The sequence below is a fragment of the Podarcis vaucheri genome (assembly GCF_965113315.1).
Source record: "Podarcis vaucheri genome assembly, chromosome: 9".
Taxonomy (NCBI): domain Eukaryota; kingdom Metazoa; phylum Chordata; class Lepidosauria; order Squamata; family Lacertidae; genus Podarcis; species Podarcis vaucheri.
The window spans coordinates 1,415,105-1,437,179 of record NC_138767.1 but is presented as its reverse complement, the minus strand read 5'-3'; the positions used below and the strand labels follow the sequence as shown (position 1 = coordinate 1,437,179).

Genomic DNA, 22,075 nt, shown 5'->3' with positions numbered 1-22,075 from the left:
CCCAGGTCCGAGGGTGCCCTTCCAGTGGCGTAGCGTGGGGGGTGCAGGGGGGCCGGGCGCACCGGGAGCAACATCTGGGGGTTAGGGTTAGGGGGCGCAAATCCACGGGTTAGGGGACGCAAATTACTTGCCTCGCCCCGGGTGCTGACAACCCACGCTACGCCACTGTGCCCTGCTAGTTGCGGGGAGCCGTCGAGCGGCGCGGTGGCCCCGCCTGCGGCATCGCCCTTTTAAGGCTGGAGCCGCCGCCGCGCCGCCGCGCCTTCCAGGTTACTACAGTTCAACTTCCCCACGTGCCGCCTGGAAGGGGCGGACGGAGCCGGGGGAGATTCCCGGCCTCGCCGACGGAGGGAGGGAGGCAGCCCGGGGCGGAGCCGCCGCCGCCCGCCGTTCAGCAGGAGGACACCCGAAAGCCATTAAGCCCGTGGACGGCTCCCCCGACGGCAGCCCAGACAGCCTCGCCGCGGGGGTCGGCGGGCCGGGGGCGCCTGCGCCTCGACGGAGCCCCCGGGCCGGAGAACGACGAAGCCCCCCCGCCACCCTTGCAGAGCCCCGGTGGCAAAAGCCCCCCCCCCCGACGGCCAGCAAGAGGTTCCGGGGCTTAGGTAGCCCAGCCTGGGAACGCCCGTCCGGCTGCCCGTCTCAAAGGCACGGTCCGCTTCCCTGCGAGCCAGCCTTTCCTGGGGAAAGCGCTCTATACGTGCTCAGGGGCCCCCGCTCACGAATACCCGCTTCAAACTAGCTTTTCCCGCGGGACGCGCAGATCAGGGGATTTTATCGTGGAGCCCTGGGGAGGGTCCGCGAGGGTCTCCCAGAAGCGCGACTGAAGCCCCCCGACGGGCAGGCGACCTCGCAACCCTTTGCTGCGGAAGAAGCTTGCCGCGAACCTGCGCGTATTGCTTGCTCGCGAGTAAAACCTCACAGAGTGGCTTACGGGACGGTGGCCGCGCGCCAAGCGACTCGACGGCGACCGGAGGAAGGGAGGAAAGAGTTCTCCGTGGGGGAGGGGGGTGCCACGTGTGAATGCGCTGCCCGACATTCCCCTCGCCCAGTACCGCGTCAAGTCAGCGGAGCCGACCGACGTTCGTCCGCAACACGTGGCTAAGCGGCGGCGGCGGAGTCCCATCGCCCCTTTAAATTCCTCAAAGGCCGCCGCGTCTAATGTTGAGACACCGGGCGGGGGGGGGGGTTGGAAGAGAAAGAGGGAGCCCACGTGGGGCGGGCGAAGGGGAGGGGGCAGAAGCCGCAGCCCGCAAAGCATTGGGGAGGGGGGGGACGTTAGAAGATGACGTCGGATGGAAGAGCCCCCCCACACACACACTCCCCGAAATGCCCACGCAAAAGGGACCCCACCACCGACAGTTACTGTTGGGTGGGGGGCAACCCTCACCCCCCACATCAACAGATCAGCCTCACCACGCGAGCTCCATATGCCCCCCCTTCTCCTCGGATGCAGACACCCCCTGAACTCAGCCTTCCCCAAGGGGGGGGGCTTGAACTACAACTCCCACCAGCCCTCAGGTGCCTAAGGAGGATCCGGCCTCTAGCCGCACGGAGAGGCGGGCGCACTCTGCACATGCACAGACGCTCCAAAGTGGTGGGTCAAGAGAACACTCCCTGCTTCTTCCAAAATCCAGACTGGAGCGACCTCTTCGTTCAGCCAACCCAAATGTCCCCCGAACTCTTCTCCGGCCAGGTGGGAAACGGGGCTACGGGGGGCCGCGAAATGAATTTTGGGCACCTTCTCCGTGCCAGCCCCGTTTTGCCGCCTCCTTCGCTGGCTCTGCTTCCCCTCCAGCCTGGCAGGAGGAGAGTTCAGGACAACTCCAAACCTCACAGGCGGTGTTACGATATTTTTGGTCAGCCTAACAAAAGATGCATTTTGGAATTTTTTTTTGTAATTGGCCAGCGCAGCTAACGTAACTTACTGGTTGCCTTGGAAAAGGCTCCCTTTACAACTCTTAGCAGGTAAGGCTGGGGGGGGCGGGGGGGCTGCAGCTTTGCAGCAGAGCTAAGTTTTGAACTTGCTCCAGAAATAAGCCCATCCTTATTTTATCGTGGTCACGGGGCACCTTAGATTGGAAGTGATCTCTCTGGCTGCATCTCAACATTCTAGCTGGAATCTCCCTCCGCTAAGGCAGGGATTCTCAAAAAAAAATGTTCTCTGGGCCAGCCACACTTTCAGAATAAAAATTTGCTCGTGCCACACCATTTTTTGTTATTATTATTGATAAGAAATACATTGCGGGGAGGAGAGAAACAATAACCAGTGCTTGGTTTTGAAAACTCTGCAAATAAAAATACTTTATTTTGATACTATACTGCACAATGCTACACTGGAATGTTTCAGTGTTTCTTTGATTGCCCTTGAATCTTCCTGCCACACTTGGCATCCTTTCCTGCCACACCCTTTGAGACCCACTGTGCTAAGGGATAAGAAGAAGAAGAAGAAGAAGAAGAAGAAGAAGAAGAAGAAGAAGAAGAAGTGCTTTTTTAAAAAGGGAATATTCAAGGATACGCAGCACCAGCACCTCTTTTCGTCATTGTTAAAAAGTGCTGCACTTAACTGTAACAACTTCAAAAAAGCACTGATAACAATAATAATTTTATTATTTGTACCTTCTGAATGGGTTGCCCCAGCCCCTCTGGGCAGCTTCCAACATATATAAAAACAAAGCACAACATTGCATATTAAAAGCTTCCCTGCTTTCAGGTGTCTTCTAAAGGTTGTATAGTTCCTCATCTCCTCGATGGGATGGCGTTCCACAGGGTGGGTGCCACCACCGAGAAGGCCCTACGCCTAGATGATTTAGTTGCGATTCCTGCATTGCAGGGAGTTGGATGAACCTGGGTGATCCCTTCCAGCTCTACAATCCCCTCTGGCATACACATTCTCCTTCAAGACAGGCTGCCGCCACCACTCTTACCTTCCTCTTGTGCCGGTGGATGTCCCCGATGGAGTTGGCGACAGTGTTGGGCCCCAGCAACATCCGCGTGCTGCGGGGCCACTCGGTGCTGACCAGGCTGTGCTCGCCCATCAGGATCTTGCGGACATTCTCGGCGCCCGTCACCCGGACCAGGGGGCGGCCCAGCAAGTGGGTCTTGAAGACGTTCCCATATTTCTCCCTCCGCGAAGACTGGAAGTAAGAGCCCTGAAAGAGGCAACCGGGAAAACCCTCCTAAGTTGGGATAAACCCGCTTCCAGTTCTGAGGTCCCTCTGGACACCAGAGACATCCAATTTATCACCGTCATCCCCAGATATTTGAAAAGCACTCTGCCTCCCCTCTCATCTCAGCTCTGTGAGCACCCGGTGAGCCTGCCTAAGCCACAGCACCCAGCCCAGACTCACAATATCTGGGATTATAAAGCATCTTTGAACATATGCAGAGCGCCTTTTCTTTGTTGCATTACAACACAGAGAGAATTGGGGAGAAAGGCTCTGGCGCAGAGTGCGGCTTTTTGACTGGCTCAAATCATGTCCTTGCCTTCCTTGGGGAGTTTAATCTTGGGGTGGGGGCATTCAACTCATGCCACCCTCCTTCAACAACCTTGCATGAGTGGGTCCACAATTTCAAGGAGCATTTATGTGCAGGGTATAATCAAATTTGGGGAGAGGCTCTTCCGTTCACAAAGGTCAATACCCCAGCCTTCTTCCTGAGCAGGGGGCTAAGAAGCAGGAATATAAGAATATTATATCACTAAGAATTCTGGGCCGCCTTGTTTTCCTTTTCCCTCCGCAGCCCTTTTTTCTTTGGTGTCATGTCTTTTAAAATGGCTAAACTTTGGGGGAAAGGAAAAAGAAGCTGCCGTATACCTAGTCCATCTAGCGCACTATTACCTACACTGACTGGCAACAGCTCTCTGGGATTTCAGACGAGGGTCTCTCTCCGCCCTTGTGCCTGGGGATACTGAGGAGTGACCCTGAGCCTCACCTTAGTTGCACCTGCCAAGTCACCTGGATCTGCTGTGCTTGCATCTCTACCCCACACCAGTGGATGGGGGTGGAGGGTCTTTTAAAAACTGTCTGGCAATGTAAATGCTAAGTGTTGACATTAGAGGGGAACAGAGAATGTGAGGCTGTGAACAGGAATCCTCCATTCACAGATTCCCAAACCGGAACATTTCTAAATGAATGACAGGTGGAGCGTTGGAAATATTATCACTGGACGATGCTTGGGAAATGGGGGTGAACAGTGGCCCTGGTCTAGGGAAGAAAGTGTGAACTGCAGCCCTGCTGAAATGTATCCTGCAGGGCCCAGATTGCAGAGCAGGCGAGAGGGTCAGGGGTTGGGTCCACAACCCGGGTGAGGCTCCCCTCCTCCCCTGTAGCTCGGTGAACTTGGGCAGAGGAGATCCAAGTTCAGCCCTTCCTCAGCTCACCTGCCCTCTTCCTTGGTCAAGCCCACAAACATCTTCTAGATCCAGCAGAGCTCCTGCAGATGGAAGCCTGAGCAGATGGCTTCAGGAAGTAAGCCAAGTTACGTGTCGCAAATGAACACGTACACCCCTTCCAAAGATGTAGGGGCACCAGCAGATGGGATGGGGGAGGGAGGCTACTGCAACATTGTCTCTCATCTACCAGTTCTCTAGAAGCATAGGGTGGTAGAGTTGGAAGGGACCCCTGGGGTCATCCAGTCCAACCCCCTGCAACGCAGGGATCTCACATCCAATACAGGTGGCCACCCAAGCTCTGCTTGAAAGTCTCCAAGGAAGGAGAGTCGTCGGATTCTCCTTTCTTGTAACTTGAGCATGAGGAAAGGCCCACAGGGACAGGGCAGCCCTGAGCCCACCAAGGGCTGCAACTGACAGACCACCATTCCTCATCCATTCTATGGGCACAAGGCTGTCTCAACATTATCCGGATGGTTGTGAGGAACACAACTGATGCAACGGCTTGATAATTAGCGCTAATGAGCTGTGTTTAATTCTGGGACTCTCGCCTGACCGGGAAGACCTGTCCCAACCAAAGCTATGAGGGATGGTCATTGCAATTGCTTGCGGGCTCTCTGCACATGCTCAGGTGTACATTCTGACCTTGTAAGCCCTGAAAAGAAGACTTGGGGTTCACTATGAACCTCGACAAAGGCCCTTCAATCACGAGGCAGTTACATGTGAGGTGAAGTGCACCCAGTGGACCTTCCCAGCACCCTTAGCAAACTGGAGTTCCCAGGATTCTATGGGAGGAATCATGTGCCTCAAGCGTGCAGTGGAGGTGATTTTATGTGGGTCAGATGCAAGGTGCAGATGTCACACACAGCTTGGGAGGGTTCTCGCTGTTGTGGCTACTCCAGAGTCTGGCTAATGGCCGGTGGAAACCGGGGATCCTGCCCTCTCCTTTGCCTTGCCCTCTTAGGGTTGGAAGGGGAAGGATCCAGCGCATGGGAGTTTTGGCTCCCCAAAATATTGGCGGGTTCCTTTCATTCAGGCAGCTGGTGGGATGAACGCACAGAGCGCGTCTGAGCTGACTTAATTCCCCCAGCTTTTACGCAGACCCCTATCCCAAATTAACAAGGATAAGAGAGCCGCCCCCCCCCACTCCACAACCGCCCCTCTCCCCTTTGCTTCTAGCCCCATAAAGCTTCTTCAGTCATGTGCGTTTTTCGGGTCGGGGGTGGGATGTGGACCGACTGCCTTAACGCACTGCAATTATCCTTGACTAAGTCGTTGGACAGAGTTTGGGGCTTTTAATAACTTTCCCACATGCCGGTCCGGTCCTTAGCAGGGGAGGGGGCGTGACAGCAAGGAAAGGCGACCTGAGCACCCCTCCCCTGCCTTCTCCCCACCCCTCACACATCCTACACACACCTCTGCTACCTCCCCCACCTCCAATACCAGCATCAGGTTTTTTAGGGGGTTTACGTGCCCTATAAAATTTCGGAGAAACTGTGCAAAGGCGTCTGCCCCTTTAAATCCAGCTCTGCGGCTCTCCCCCGAGCCGCTGCCGGGTCTCTAAGCGAAGAGGGTGGCGGAGCCTTTGGGGGGCAGGTGGGGGGCGGCGGAGGGGGGGCGCCCGTGTGTGCGTGCGTGTTTTTAAACAAAAGCACAGTTGTGAAGTTCAGATGTTCAGGTGACCCTGTTTCTTGATCTGCGTAAATATAATTAAAGTACTTTTTGTGGCATTAATAAAGGGTTATTTGTACAACATTTCCATCACTGTACAAAGGCCGCCTTTATGTGGCGAGAGTTTTCGAGCCGGAGTCCAATTTATACAAAATTTTTTGTATTTTTAGCCCTGGACTCTGTTTGGATGGAGCCTTGTGGAAAAGGGAGAACCCTTTCTCGGTCCCCCTGTAAAAATCTGATAAATTTCTTTTAAAAATAAAGCCCTATTGAGTGAGGGCAGTTAACCCTTGCGCTGCTGGCAGGGAGCTCCCCTCTCTACCCCCTCCATCCACGGAGGTCTCTCGTGCTAAGTCTGCGATGCTGTTACTTCTGAGTTTAGAGACGAGGACCCAGAACAGGGTTTTCCTCCTGCTGGCGGAAGGAGGACCCATCGCGGCGGGAGGTGTTCCAGAGCTGCACCCTCCGCGGGAAAAGGCAACCTGCTCTCCCCCCCCCCCCACCAGCAAGACATGAGCCATGGGCCATGTCGCAGCATCTCTGAACAGAGATACTTTCCTAAGGGGCTGCGGTGGGGGAGTTTAAGGGTTCTAGAACGGGTAATAAAGTTTGTGCATTTCGGAGAGGTGCGAGACAAGGAACTGATGGGTGTCCTATTGAAAGGCGGGTTTGACTTTTGCTGGGTCTGCCTTCTCTCTCTGCTCCCCACCTGGCATCTCCCTCTCGGTTTAACTCGGGAATCTCCACGCGCGCGCACACCCACCCCAGTGACCGCGTTCCTCGAGAGGTGGTTCAGCATTTAAGAAGGTTAATCCCGGGTTAATCTCCCGATTATCTCGACCCGGGGGCTTCCCCGCTGCTTTGCTCAGCGACTCTCGAGATCACCCGGGCGGCTCTCGGGATTCCAGGCAGAGGGAGCTGCCGGAGTCCGAGCGAGGCGCCGCTGCTGACAGCGCCACCAGCCCGCCCCCTCCCTGCGGTCCTCCCCGGAGCCGGTCCTTACCTGGCGGCTCGAGGAGGTCCCCAGACAGACCCCGCGCCTTAAAGGGGCAATGCAGCCCGCCACGCCGGCGCCTGCCTTCGGGCCTGAGCGGGGCTTCCTACACTCTTTGGGCTGGGGGGGGGGGAGAGAAGTTTTTGAAGAGAGCCCTCCTGGAAACGGGGAGGAGACCGAAGCGAGCCCAGCGCCCCGGCACCACGCTCGGCTGAAGGGAGGTCACCAGTTCCAGCCCCGGCTGCGAGGGAGGGCGCCTGACCGTTAAGCGGATCCGGCCCCTTCCGAGGCTGCAGAACCACGCGGCGCGGCTGGAGGGGCTGGGGGTGGGGAGACCATTCGCTTTGCAAACCCCTCAAGGATTGGCTGGGACTTGGAGAAGCTCGCCTGTCGCGCGCAGGACTTGCTCTCGAGGAAAGGGGCCAGAGATCGCGCGCGAGGGAATTGCACGTCGCAAGCAGCAACTGTGCAAGCCACACGTTTTGTACGACGGCGGGGAAACTCCAGCAGCCACACGGTGCGCCCTAGCTGCCCAGGACCCCCGGAGCTGGCCGGCCGGGGCGCCCGGCGGAACGGTGCTAGGAGGCCTCCGGCGAGCGTGGCTGCGTCTGCGCCGCTCTCCCGCCCCCCGACGCCGGCGGGCTTACCTGCAGGAGCCAGTGGAAGGTCTCTCCGACGAGCGGGAAGCCCATGCAGCCCTTGGGGATGGGCAGCTTGCAGCTCTTGTCGCGCGTGGCGGCCCAGCGGAGCTGCCACAGCTGCTGCGAGACGGCCAGGAGGAGCGTGACCGAGACGAGGCAGGCGACGACAGTGGCCAGCGCCGAGAGCAGGTCGAAGCCCTGGAAAAGCATCTTGCCCGGTGGCGCTGCTTCCTCTGAGGAGAGTGTGGGGGGCGGCCCCCGGGAAGTAGCCGCCGAGCCGCGCACCGGGCCGGCGGGGGAAGGAGAGAGAGAGAAAGAGAGAGTCGTAGGAGCGGCGCGCCGGGGAACGAATGCGCCCCGGCTCTGGGCAATTTGTGGCTTTTAGAGAGATTGGGGAGGGGAGGGAGGGGAGGGAGAGATATAAAAGCAGCTCCTCCCCACTTATAAAAGAATGCGAAAAAGGGGGGAGTATCAAAGGCGAGGAGGGGGCAAAAAGAACCTCAAAGAAACTCCGGTCCCCAAAAGCGACTCTTCCCAATTCTCCTGCTGCTGCTGCTGCTGCTGCTGCTGCTGCTGCTGCAAACTCTGGCAGGCTTGCGCCAAAAAAAACTTCACAGAAACTCTCAAATAAGGAGGAAAGGGGTTTCTGTTTGTTTTGCACCAAAAAACGGGGAGGGGGGGAATATAAATAACGACTGCAGGGTGGTGGTTGTTTGTTGTTTGTTTGTTTGTTTGACTCAAACGGGGGTGGGGAGGAGAAGCAGAGCAGCAGGAGGAAGAGGAGGGCGGGAAAAAAAACCGGCCCGGAGGAACTGAGCGAAAGGCAGACGCGTCTCCAAAGCCCAAGCGAAGGCGCAGCGAGCTCTCCGGAGCAGGACGGCTGTGTTGCGCCCGGCGGCGGCTGGCTGCGGGTGTCGCTCCGTCCAACTTGAGCGGCTCTCTTGAGCGCCTCTGCCGGGGGCCGGGCTGGGCTAGGCTGGGCCGGGCTCGGGGGGAGGAGGAGGAGGAGGAGGAGAGCGGGCGGACGGGGGGAGGGCAACGGCGTCGGCGCTGCTGCTGCTGTTGCTGCCACTTTCCAGCACTGCGCCTCGGCCGGGAGGAGGAGCCGCTTCGCGCCGCGCCAGTTTGCGGGGAACAGCCCCGGCGGGTGTTTATATAGAGGCGGCGCGGGCCGGTACTCTGCCGGCGGGCGGGGGGGAGCCCCTCCTCCCTCCCCTTCGAGGCGGGGGCGACTGCGACGACGGGAGGGGGGCAGGAGGCCGGGCGCTGGAGCGTGCCAGCTCTGGCCGCGGGCCCGCCGGGAGAGACGCGCCGAAGAGCCTTGCTGGACGCCCTCCGCCGCCAGCCGTCGGCGCTCCGTCCCTGCGGAGAGAAGAGCACACCGAGAGTCCGTCAGCCACGGAGTGGGGCCGTCCCTTGGCCAGAAGATGGACCCCCCAACCTGCCGCCCATCCCGTCTGCTGCTGCTGCCGTCGAGAGAGGAGAGCCGGCCAGCTCTCGAGGGGAGACCGGAGCGTCCCTGGCGGAACCACCAACGGACCACCGAGGGTGCGCCGGGTGGCCCCCATCCCTTGAGTGGCGGAGGGGAAGGAAACGGTCTCTAGCGAAGCGCCGCCGACAGAAGGCGAAGGAAGAGGAATCGTTTCTCTCAGGGCCACCGCCGGCCACAGGAGCTCCCTCCAGTCGCTGCTACATTTCGACCCTGTCGCCCAGAAGCCAAAAGGACGCCCCAAAATTCCATCACGGAAGGGTCCGTACCCTCCACCGCTTTTGCTTTTATTTTCTGGGGTGCGGGGGAGAGGAAAGAGGGCAGTGGCGCGCGAGTCGCGGGGAGGCATTCACCTCTTAACAGTTCTTTGCTTCAACGCAGGTCTCTCTCTCAGGAGATACGGGGGAAACCGACCATCCTCTCCCGCATCTCATGGGAAGATCTCCTGCGCAAGCCCTGTTGCAAGGGGCAGGAGGGAGAGGGAGAAGAGGCATTGCAGGCACCTCCGGTTCATTGCAAGAGGGGGTTGTTTCTTGGAGGGGTGCCTTGTGCAGGAGAAACTAACGCGCTTTGCAAAAACGCCTGACTCTGGGCACTTTCTGGATCCGCCTGGCTGGGAAGCACCTGGGAAGCCAGGTAAGGCTCCCTTCAGGTGTAAGGAACACAGGTAGGACACGAGTCTTTCCAGCGTGAGCGGGGTGGGGTGGTGGGGTGGGGGTGGGCAGCGCTGTGCAGCAACCTGGTGGAACCTTAGAAAGTGGCACATTTTTGTGGCATAAGCTTTGGTGGAGCCCGTTCCACCCCCTTAGATTCATGGTTATACAGCAGAACAATTGGCGGTACCATTGCAGTACAATCGGCTTAATTCTATAACATTAGGTAGTGTCGTGTAATAGATGGACCAACTGTTTTACAGAACCAACTTTTAAAACAAACAAACAAAGGGACACACCTTAAATGCACCTGAAACATGTTTGTTTTAATCTAAGTCTGCTGGATCAGCAGCTCCCTCACTTAGGTAGCCAGCTGGAGAGGCGGGATCCGGACTGTGTGTCAGAGTCACCCGGATTTAGATCCTAAGCCCACAGTCAGGGGTTTCTTGGGTGCTTTTTATGGAGGAGGGGGGCTGTCAACTTTTTATTGCATTTCACAATAAGGTTTTCTTTTTGCTGTTCTTTTAATATTACGTTTTCTGGCGCACTGTGCCATCTTTGCTTTTAGGCACCCAGGAAATAAATCACCAAACATGATGATTGCCCCCACAAATACGAACCTTGAATGCACAGCTGTGAGAGGCTCACTGGAGACCCTCCCCCCATGGGGATTTGGCACCTGGCAGAGAGGAGCGAGGTGCCCCTAAAGTGCCTGAATCAACAAAGGTCTTCAGATGGGGTCCCATGTCCACACTGATCACGGAGGGACAACGATAGCCAGGGATGGCTTGTATGAGTGAAAGTCCCTTCGAGAAACGGAACTGCCCTGCTACAAACGCCCCTTGCATTTCAGCAGAGACAACCCGTGCTGGCAAGATCCACGCTGGTGGATCTTGAGCAAAAGTCATGGAAAGGGACTCTGCAGCATCGCGACAGAGATGGAATTCTGGAGAGATAGTCAATGCACAAACAGAGTGGTCTACAGATTGGTGTGTCCCCCCCCCTTTAACCCCTAAATACATCTCAGGGGTCCAGCTCCCTGGGAAAAGGTCCTTTCTTGGGGGTTTGTTCAGGCACATCATGCTTAGCCCACCAGAATGCCACTCCCAAGAACACTGGTCTCTGTTTTTCCCTAGCAGCCAGAAGGAATAGCACGAGTCAGGGCAGGTAACAGAGACTGGCCCATCGTGCTGTTGGGGCAGCTGCCTCTGCTTCCTAGATGCCAGCCGTTTGCCAGTTCCAGGGCCAACATTGCTCATTTACTTGCTGCGGTTGTATCCCTCCATGGAGCTCAAGGTGGCATTGGTGGTTCTCCCTCCCCTCATTTAATCCCCACAGCAACAGCAACCCTGCAAGGTATGTTAGGCTGAGAGGCAGTGACTACCCCCTCCCAGGTTACACCCAGTGAGCTTCATGGAGGATTTGAACCCTGGTCTCTCCCAGGTCCTGGCCCGACACTCTAACCACTGCACCACACTGCCTAGCTTGAAGCTGCACACGGGGCCTGGGTGCAAACATAAAACAATCCATACTGATTTGGTTTTGCTTTTTGGCAGGGGGCTTGCTGACCTTCTCCATCAGCAGGAATAAAGAATGGGGAGTGGGCAGAGCTGTGCCCAAGAGGCTCATGAGTCAAAAGAGCCTTTCCCTTTTGGGGTCTCCCCAGGGGGGCTTTTTCAGGAAGGCCCCACCTGTTGCTGTGGAGGGGTTTCAAAGGGGGAGTGGGTTTCAGTTGCCTTCCTTCTCTTGCTACTGTTGTGGACTTCAAGAAGATGCGTCTTCCGTGGCCCAGCCCAGTTGAGGTCTCCTGATGTTCTGATGGTCAGTTGTCCGTGTGGAGTCCACGGGCTCAGGATGAATTAAAAGCCCAAAGCAGACACTTTTCGGACACAGCCGAGGCTCACAAGAGAGACCTTTGCCGATGTGGCTTTGTGATGTCATGCTAGAAAGCACACAAGACCCCAGGCACAGAGACCCAGAGCCCTGGCCTGCCTCCCCCCTTCTGCCTTAACAGCCCCATCATAGCTCAAGAGAGGCTCAAAGGTGACCTCACAAAATCACAGAGCTGTCTTGTTCGAAGGGGAACCAGGGGTCATCTAGTCCAACCCCCTGCTATGCAGTGGATTGGCTCACTTGTAAACAGACTTGGATTTGTGGCAGAAGCATCATGTACATCATGTTTAAAACAAATGCAGCCAGTGCATTACCAACACAAACACTTGCAATCTGAAAGCAAGGTAGAAATCTCCTCTCTCCTGACATCAGAGACAGACCCTGACCCACAGACACAGCACTGCAGTCTTGTGTGTTTAACACCAACCAATCGAGTGGTCGGTGAGGCCAACTCTGCATTTTCTCTAGCGCCCCCACCCTCTCCAGAAGAGAGCCAATTGGTCAGGCAGCGTCTGTGGCCCTCTGTGGGTGGCGCCCAAATCCTGCTCCAGCAATCTCAAGCCCCAGACAGGTTTGCCTGTGCATTTCCCAAGGCAGCAGTGGATCTTGCCCACTGCCCATGAGCAGATTTCCATAGCAGGTTCAGGTTCTCAGCTGGGGAGAGGGAGAGCCATGGAAACGGGTGTGAAAGGAGACCCAGGAAGCCACGGTTCATGGGGGCTGATTTGGGATCACAGCAGTTTTGGAGATCTGCTTGACCACTGTGCCCCCAAGTGGGAGAGTGACTAAAGAGCCTAAGACTGGGTTGGGGGGGGTGATCTTGCCCCACGCTGCTCCAAGCTGTTTTGCTTTCCCTTACGTTTTGGGGCTCAGTCACAGGAAAGTCAAGAAGGAGTTTCACACACAAGATGCCAAAGAACTGTAGCCCCCAAGCACAACAGCGGTGGGAAGTCTCCTTGGCCGTCTCCCATGGATGCTTTAGCTGAGATTCCTGCATTGCAGGGGGTTGGACTGGGTGACCCTGAGAGGCCCCTACCAACTCTGTGATTCCTGCACAAACCCCACTGCAAAGAGTCCGAGCTGTGAAATCAGCAAACTTCTGCTTTTGAGCAACTCCCATTGATTTCAGCAGGGCCTGTGCTGGAAATCATGTCAATTCATGAGACTGGCGGGGTCATATGGCTTTGCGGCCCCCACCCTGCTCCTTCAGTCATCCTCACAGCCTTCTCAAAACAAAGGGAGCCTAAAAGGGTCGACTTGTATCCCCCAAATTCAACTGATGTCCCACAAAAGAGGAGATTGTTTTGTCTCGACAGCATTTCGCCCCCAGCCCCAAATCAGGGCTCTTCCGCAGCCTCCGGGGTCTGTGCAGGGCAGGTGGAAATGGCCCGGCCCCAATCCAGCCCCCAAATCCAACTGCTTTGGCCCTTTGCGATTACAGATCTCCCAGTCCACTCTTTGCCCTGTAACCCCACCTGGTGGACAATCCGGGCTGCGCAACGTTTTGTCATAAGCTCTTCCCTAGAATGTTGTTTTATTTGTTTGGTATTGAAAATGCCCCGTTTGCTTTCTTTAAAAAAATATTATTATTATTATCATTACTCTACTGATCCAATCAATATCAGTCATCTGCCTACATTCCTGACTCTGGATTCAACAAGAGGGATTTTTACATCTTTGGTTTTTGTGCAAATGCACCTTCTATTTTTGCTGATGGCCACAGGTGGGGGTCTTCCTTGCTGCTCCCCTCATCCCAGTTAACTGTGGCCCTGAGACTTGCTGCAACTGCCACTCAGTGTGTCTGAAGCTGCCAGCCCCCCCCCCTTTGGCAAAGGGTCTTAAATTTGCAGGTGAACCTGGAGAAGGAGGGGGAAGGAACATTCGTTTTGCAAACAACTCCTTGGGATCTCATTGGCCAGTTTGGCTCCTCTTTGGGGAAAAATCAGCGAAACAGTTATGGCACTTGGCAAATAAGAGCCTAAGGACAGCCTGCAGGATGAGGCCAGTCTACTCCAGTATCCTCTTCTCACTGTGGCAAACCAGATGCCTGTGAGATCCAAGCACCAGAACCTGTGGTTTCCACTAACTGGGATTCAGAAACATTCTGGCTTCCAAATGTGGAGACGCAGCAGAACCGTCCGGCTAGGATCCACCAACGGCCCTCTCCTCCTCCGTGAATTTGCCCAGCCCTCTTTTAAATCCGTCCTGCCGAAGGGAGTTCCATAGCTTAACACTCTGCGTTGTGTGAATAAAAACTGACCTGTCCTGAACTCACATGATTCCAGAAAGCAAAGAAGCCCAAGGGCTTTTGTCATTCTAGTCTCTGACACCACTAAGATAATGTTTTGTTTGTTGTCTGCAAATTGACATTGGGGAGTTGGAGAGAGAGAGAGAGAGTTACCTTGATGACTGGATCCGGCTGTTCACAGCCCAGTCATTGGGCAAGTCTCTGCATTTGAACGCAGCCAGGCTGATGCCAAGGTGAGGTCACAGCCTCCGTGAACTTGGGACCCTGTGAACTTTGGGTCACCAGAGATTTTCACCAGAGCTTCCTTCTCTCCGGCTCCTCGGCTCATTTCCGAAGCTGAGCGATGCATCACTAGTTCATTGAGTCCTGCCCTGCCCTGGGCTCTCTAGTGTGTACATAAGACTGCATGGCGCTTAATCTCACTCTCCCGACAACACCCAACTGGCCTGCCTAAAATCTGCCCTTCTTGACATGGCTTTCATCCAACCACCTCTTCTCAATAAGTCGTCTGGCCTTTGGGGAGAGCAGTGGCAGAGCAGTAAATCCCAATGGGAAGGCGTCCTTCACGACCCCCACCAAAGCCATGTCCCTTCCAAGAAGTATTTTCCAGGCCATGCCGATACTACAGCTGCAACGCCAAGCCAGCTATTCCCTCCTTCTTGCTGCCTTCCAGTCTGCAGGAACATGAGAAGAGCCTCCCTGTACCAGGCCCAGGCAGGGATGCGGATGGTGTTGTGGGTTAAACCACAGAGCCTAGGACTTGCCGATCAGAAGGTCGGCAGTTTGAATCCCCGTGACGGGGTGAGCTCCCGTTGCTCGGTCCCAGCTCCTGCCAACCTAGAAGTTCGAAAGCATGTCAAAGTGCAAGTAGATAAATAGGTACCACTCCAGCGGGAAGGTAAACCGTGGACCTGGGAGAAGGGGATTTTGGTTTCCCAAATGTGGAGGGTGAATTGAAGGCACAGGGCAAAGTTGAGAAAAAAGGCTAATGGGAAAAGGAGGAGGGCAAGTTCAAGGCAGCTCTGAAAAAGATGGGGGAAGGCAGCTGCAGGGGCTGGACTGGATAACCCACTGGGGTCCCTTCCAACTCTGCAATCATATGATTCTAAGAGGTTCCAGCGACTGGCCTCACAGCAGCCAAGAGAGGCTATATTTCTTAATACAGGGGGAGAATGGCTCAGAAATACTGGAGAATTCGACTCTATCATCATCATCATCATCATCGTCATCAGTCTAAAGTCCAAGGGCAGGTTAAGGTAAAAAGGTAAAGGACCCCTGGATGGTTAAGTCCAGTCGAAGGCGACTATGGGGTGCAGCACTCATCTCGCTTTTCAGGCCAAGGGAGCCAGTGTTTGTCCGCAGACAGTTTTCCGGGTCATGTGGCCAGCAGGACTAAACCACTTCTGCCACAACAGAACACTGTGATGGAAACCAGAGCACACGGAAACACCGTTTACCTTCCCGCCACAGCCATACCTATTTATCTACTTGCACTGGTGTGCTTTCGAACTGCTAAGTTGGGAGGAACTGAGACAGAGCAGTAGGAGCTCACCCCGTCGTGGGGATTTGAACCGCCGACCTTCCGATCAGCAAGCCCAACAGTTTAAAGCAGCTTTCAATCACAAAAACCACAATGCCAATCTAAAGCGAATCTAAATGTTAGCATTGTTAATACACTGTTATTGCAATAATATTGGCATTAATATTGGTCTGCTTTTAAAGTAATGGAAGCAAGGATACAGGACGGTTGGGCCGGTCTTTTAATGGACAGCTTTTTGTTTTATCATTTACGTATTAAGCATATTTACTGCACATGCGCAAGAGGCACCTGAGCCGCTTTCTGCAACCATGGTTTCCAGCAACTGGCATTTGGGAGCCTTGCTGTCTCTGAATGTGGAGGTATAGCACAGTCCTAATGTCCAGTAGCCATCAATGGCTCCCAACTCCCTCCCTGGATTTGTCCCACCCTCTTTTAAAGCCATCTACCGGTAAGTTGGTGGCCTCCTGTGGCAGGGAGTTCCACAGATAAACTCTGTGCTGCGTAAAGAAGTGCCGTCCTGAATCATCCAACATTTTGCTTTTAGAGCAGAAGCAGTACTTCAGTGTTTATGTGTGACAGAGAAATTATGACCCCCCTCTTAAAGGTAAAGGGACCCCTGACCATTAGGTCCAGTCGCGGACGACTCTGGGGTTGCGGCGCTCATCTCGCTTTATTGGCCGAGGGAGCCGGCATACAGCTTCAGGGTCATGTGGCCAGCATGACTAAGCCGCTTCTGGCAAACCAGAGCAGCGCACGAAAACGCCGTTTACCTTCCCGCCAGAGCGGTACCTATTTATCTACTTGCACTTTGATGTGCTTTCAAACTGCTAGGTGGGCAGGGACCCAGCAACGGGGGCTCACCCCATCACGGGGATTTGAACCGCCGACCTTCTGATCAGCAAGTCCTAGGCTCTGTGGTTTAACCCACAGCGCCACCCGTGTCCCTGCTCGACCCCCCTCTTAAAAATCCCTAAATTTATTTCAATGCCCAGGTTTTTACTATCCTGCTCTCTCCCTTGATTTCTCTTCTCAGCTGCCATGGTGTAGACACAGTTCTTCCCCCTCCATGCTGCCCCCCCCCAGTTTCTTCAACTGGCCGAGAATGGGTGGTCCAGTTGGAAATGGCACTGTGACTGTGATGTTGCTGCACTGCTATCCCGCCAGATAGGGCTGTGGTGGATCGAGCCCAGTGAGGGCAAGTGAAGATAATTAAGGGCGATGGCTTCTGAATGGCCCTCCCTCTGAAAGCAGAAACACCTGCAGCCCAAGTGAAACGCGGGGAGCTCTCTACATTCAGGTGCTGAAAGAGGAGCAAACTCTCCCCCTGGGGGGAAACATGCTCCCTGCCTAGAAGCGTGGAGTTGCAGAATGGGAAGGGTCACCCAGGTGTCATCTAGTCCAACCCCAGCAATATGGGAATGACAGCTAAAATTAGCCCTGACTCAAGCCTGTATGAACCAATCTCAGCTGTGCAATCCATGATCCACACTTTGAACATTTCATTGAAACAGATGTGAGCTACACAAGAGACAAACTGGCAAATTAAGCAAACAGGTTAGTGCAGGGGTAGGCAGACTAAGGCCTGGGGGCCGGATGTGGCCCAATCGCCTTCTCAATCCAGCCCACGGACGGTCCAGGAATCAGCATGTTTTTATATGAGTAGAACGTGTCCTTTTATTTAAAATGCATCTCTGGGTTATTTGTGGGGCATAGGAATCCGTTCATTATTTTCCTTCAAAATATAGTCTGGCCCCCCACAAGGTCTGAGGGACAGTGGACCCTGCTGAAAAAGTTTGCTGACCCCTGGGTTAGTGCAAAAGCGGACAGGTTTTGCCAAAGCAAAATCCCCTTGCTCGAGGAGCTCCCATTCATTTCAATGGACGAATGTCTCCCATTCATTTGGGGGGATACCAGCCTCATGGACTGTGTCCAAACCAGGGCGGCATAGTGGTTAGAGTGTCAATTTAGGACTTGGGAGACCAGGATTCGATTCCCTGCGCAATCATGAAGTTTGCTGGGTGACCTGGGGGGGGCGGGCACTGCCTAACCTACCTCGCAGGGTTGTTGTGGGGATTAAAGGGGGGAGAGAACCATGCACCCCCCCCTTGAGCTCCTTGGAGGAAAAGCTGGGAAATATAAATGCAATAAACAAACAAACAAACCAAAACTCTGCTACCATCAAAACACATGCTCCTGGCTTACATCATTTGAAGAGCAAATTTAAACTTGTTGTTGGACTCAATGGCCCTTGTGGTCTCTTCCAACTCTATGATTCTATGATTCATATTCACCACAGTTCCTAGCAACAGATCCCCATCTCTGTCCAGAAACATCCAGCAGAGAAGGGCAGTCGGTTTATGACTTATTCACCTTGCCAAAGAACCCCAGTGGCCAAGATGGGATGCCCTGCAGGAGAACATCTCAGGAATCCCAGGGAAGGTCCATTTTGTCCAAACATGCCTAAGAACCTCAGAGGAGACCCACAGCTGGATCCGGCCCACAGCCCATCTGGGACGCTTCCCATTCCCACAGTGGCCGGCCAGATGTCCAGCATATGTCCGGCTGGCCCAACAGACGCCTCTTCTGGGAAGCCTCTGAGCACAACCTGATCACTAGAACATCGTCCCACTTGGCACTTCCAGCAGCTGTGGCTCAGAGGAACAGCTAGCATGCTCTCCGACATTTCTCCAATGAAAATAGGGATGTCCTATTCCATTATTATTATTATTATTATTATTATTATTATTATTATTATTATTATCCCACCTTTCTGACTGGGTGGCCCAGGCACTCTGGGCGGATTCCAGCATATATAAAAACATAATAAAACATTAAACATTAAACTTCGCTATGCAGGACTGCCTTCAGAAGTCTTCTAAAGGTTGTATAGTTACTGATCTCCTTGGCTCATGGGTCACAGAACTCCAAACCCTCCAATATTTATCCAATGAAAATAGGGACATCCTAAGGAAAGCAGGACACTCCAGAATCAAATCAGAAACCAGGACAGCGTGTGTAAATTCGGGACTGTCCCTGAAAAACAGGGACACTTGAAGGGTCTGAACTAGCAATATTTTGCTTTTAGCAAAGTATTGAATATTGAGTATCGATGTTGAAAAATAGGGGTGGGTATGACTCTGTGTTTTCCTTCCCTCAACTAATTTTGCCACTGGAGAGGAGCTGAGAATTTGATGGGAACAAGCTGGGACCCTTCAGCTGTCTTGGCCTTCCATCCATCCCAGCCAGCAAGGCCACGATCCCCTCAGCCCCAGGAGCCAGGCTGCCTGGTGCTGATGGGAGTTGTAGTCCAAAACCTCTGGAAGGCACCGAGTCACGGGGTGATGGGGGAGGCTGATCCGGAAAGCTCTCTCCTGCGAAGGCGCAGAGAAGTGACAGCGATTCTGCCTGAGGCTACTTGCCTCTGAGCTTTACAGAAGCATGACAAGTAAGCAAGTGAAGTTAACTGCTTTGAGAACTTATTTTTGGATCTTCACAGCTGTGGATTCATCATCATTCTGGTTGGGCAGCTGGTAATATTAAGGTAGGTAAAGGTAAAGGACCTCTGAATGGTTAAGTCCAAGCAAAGGCGACTATGAGGTGTGGTGCTCATCTCGCTTTCAGGCCGAGGGAGCCGGCGTTTGTCCACAGACAGCTTTCCAGGTTATGTAGCCAGCAGGACTAAACCGCTTCTGGCACTCGGAGGACCATGATGAGTGCCAGAGCGCACAGGAATGCTGTTTACCTTCCTGCTGGAGTGGTACCTATTTATCTACTTGCACTGGCGTGCTTTTGAACTCCTAGGTAGGCAGGAGCTAGGACAGAGTGACGGGAGCTCACCCCATCGCAGGGATTCGAACCGCCAACCGTCTGATTGGCAAGCCCAAGAGGCTCAGTGGTTTAGAGTTTAGACACAGCACCACCAGTGTCCCTAGCTGGTCATATTAAGGTCCTGTACAGCAGAACAACTCAACAGTGGATTATGGATTGTTAGAGAATGTTGCATGCTAGTCACTTTGGGATGATCAATGCACAATATAAAAATATTGTTATAACAGGGAAATCTCTCTCCCCCCCAATTTTTTTTTTTAATCTACTGCAATTGCAATCAAGCAAAGTGTTAGCCGGAATCCTCTAAAATAAATCTTCCTTTATAACTGCACCCAACACCAGCAGGCCACCTTTAGCCCAATCCAGAGATTAGAAGAGTCTGCTGCTGCTGCACACCTCAAGTGTTGTTTATGGGATGCAGTGGGTGCATTTAGGCTTGCTCTGTTCCTCATTCATCTGTGATGAGGTTGCTGAATATGATTCCCCTCCCATCATCTCATGGAGCAGATTAACACAAACAACAGCAGCAGCAGCAGCACCCCAATTTATTACAGCAGAACCACCTGGTTCTGAAACGTATTGGCTGAGTTAAAGGCGCCATCCACCCGTATCTAGTCACCATCAATTCATCAACGAGAATTATACAGGTCCTTAATAACTGATATTTAGAAAGGTGATGCGAGCTTTATTTTGTTGTTTTATTGTTGTTTTAACTTTCTGAAAGTCTTAAATAATTATTAATTCTTCTTACTGATAATTTTATAGTTTTATCCTTTTTTGTAAACCACTTTGAGGTTTGTTTGTTTGTTTGTTTGTTTGTTTGTTTTTCAAAAACACAATCAAGTAGCTTTTATGGAATAGATATGATATGAAATAAGCCTCCTTAGAGCTGGGCATTCCGTGCGCTCGGCTTTAGCTATAGTTTTCTTTTTAAGAAGGGTTTTCTCCTCCGTTCTGCAGTCTGACCTACTAAAATGGCCCATCCAGGACAAATCCGAGCACACCAGTCTGGATCTAGTCATTGCACAAAAATGAGGCGGCTCCTCATGACTCCTTGTGCCAGAATGTGCTGTCTTCTGACCCGTGTCCAAATGCACATTCCATGGAAAGAGATGCAGTACAGCGGACCCTTATGGGGACAGAGGTGTGATAGGTTTCATACGGATAAAACAAAGGTTAGTAACCAACAGCGACTACTTGCGTGTTTTCATCAGAGGATGGAGTTATAATTGGGTTTAAATGCTAGCAGTAGTTTCTGCAAATAAGGCATTACGTATGCCAAGTTATAAATTATGTGCTATACCACCATAATTGCAACTGAATATCCAATAGGAATTTTAAAGGTTTTTTAAAACTAATTTTAAAGCCCAGGGGACCTTTTTAAAAAACAAAACAAAACCTGTTTTCAATTGCCACTATTGCATTTTGAAAACTTTAGATTATACTCTCTAGAGGCTGCTATCATCAGAATGTCGGGACCTGACTGAAACATGTCGCTGGTGTTCTGGTGTCCTAAGACGGCAACTCTACCCCACTTCCATGCAAATTTCTTTATGTAAGGAATAACAAAATGAATCCAAAGTTCTCGGTCAAAAGAAAAAGGCGTGGGGGGGGGGCAGAGGGCGAGAGAAAGAAAAGATTTGGAAGCGAAACTGCTGATTCCAGATTGAAAAGTCCTAGACGAGGCTGGCATCTCCCAGCGGGAGAATGATTTCGAAGAGATGGAAACTTTCAACTTACCCAAACCCGGCTTGAAGACAGTTGCAAGCCGCCTTGTCCGACAGATTCCTCCAAGTCCTCTTCTACATGCTCAGCCTCCAGCAGAGATACCTCAAGGAGGACCTTTTATAGGATAAATGGAGGTTCGATGTCAAGTCCAAAGAGAATTCAGAGGCCTTCAAGAGGCATGACAATGGACAGCAAGCCCTGCTTGCGCTCGCCCCCACCGGCTGTGGCTCCCAGTGAATTTACACATTGCAGATTACAGACATTACTTTTTCCACTGCTCCCCCCCCCCACACACACCACTTTTTTTTTTTTTTTAGATGTTCAATTGAGCATCTCAAATATCTCACCCCCTTTTCTCCTTCCCCATCCATAACAGTTTTTGAAAAGAATCGGAAACCGGTGTGTTTTTGCAAAGAGTTTATCAAATTACCTTTGGTGACAAAGAGCTAGAGTGCATTTTCTTGAAGGCTCGACAATTGGGGATCCATCAAGGAAAGGGAAAGAATGGCAGAAAACCAGGGGCTTTTGTCAAGCGTAGAGAGAGCAATCTCCCCCCCCCACCCGCCCCGTGCGCCGAAAAGCTCTTTTAGGAGCGCTCAGTTTATTTTTGCTTTGGAGAAGGCCTGTTTTTATTTACCTCTCTCTCTCTGCCTTTTGAAGTTTGAGCAGCAGATGAGGCCAGGTTGGATATGGGGACGTCGAGAGGGTGCGGGCGGGTTCTGTGGCTGTTTTTTTTAATTAAAAAGAGAAAGAGAGCAAAATCTGACAATCTCGCTCAGAACAAGATGTCAGTGTCTAAAGAAGCTCTTTAGAAATGAGAGGCTTTTGGGGATAATGACCCCGATCTTTCCAAGATTGCATGGGAACAGGTGAGCCTCTTCCTTTTCCTTTTCCCCTCTTTGTTTCAGAGGGATACTAAAGAGAGAAAGGAGCCAGATCATCCTGATATTCTCCTTTGTGCCGGCATTGTGGTTTTGCTTGAGAAAATTGCTTCTTGGTC

The 22,075-nt window shown here is 53.1% G+C and overlaps 1 protein-coding gene and 2 long non-coding RNA genes across 3 annotated transcripts in view; 1 reads left to right on the top strand and 2 right to left on the bottom strand.

Annotated features, from left to right (window-relative positions):
* The window catches only part of CYP26B1 (cytochrome P450 family 26 subfamily B member 1), a 32,816-nt gene extending 24,778 nt beyond the window's left edge, over window positions 1–8,038 (bottom strand). The window contains exons 1-2 of the mRNA XM_082236507.1: window positions 7,703–8,038; window positions 2,928–3,152 (exon numbers count right to left, since the gene is read on the bottom strand). Of these exons, the coding sequence (XP_082092633.1) occupies window positions 2,928–3,152; window positions 7,703–7,906 (429 nt within the window). The 5' untranslated portion in view covers window positions 7,907–8,038. The remainder of the gene's footprint in view (window positions 1–2,927; window positions 3,153–7,702) is intronic.
* Window positions 8,039–9,007: 969 nt separating this feature from the next.
* Window positions 9,008–21,598, bottom strand: LOC309540205. Its single transcript, XR_014223130.1, has 3 exons — window positions 21,506–21,598; window positions 21,088–21,189; window positions 9,008–9,058 (listed from the first exon to the last, which is right to left on the bottom strand). It is a non-coding gene; the product is annotated as an uncharacterized lncRNA (long non-coding RNA).
* Window positions 9,157–10,874, top strand: LOC309540157. The gene is made up of 3 exons (XR_014223080.1): window positions 9,157–9,446; window positions 9,567–9,821; window positions 10,407–10,874. It is a non-coding gene; the product is annotated as an uncharacterized lncRNA (long non-coding RNA).
* Window positions 21,599–22,075: the final 477 nt, after the last annotated feature.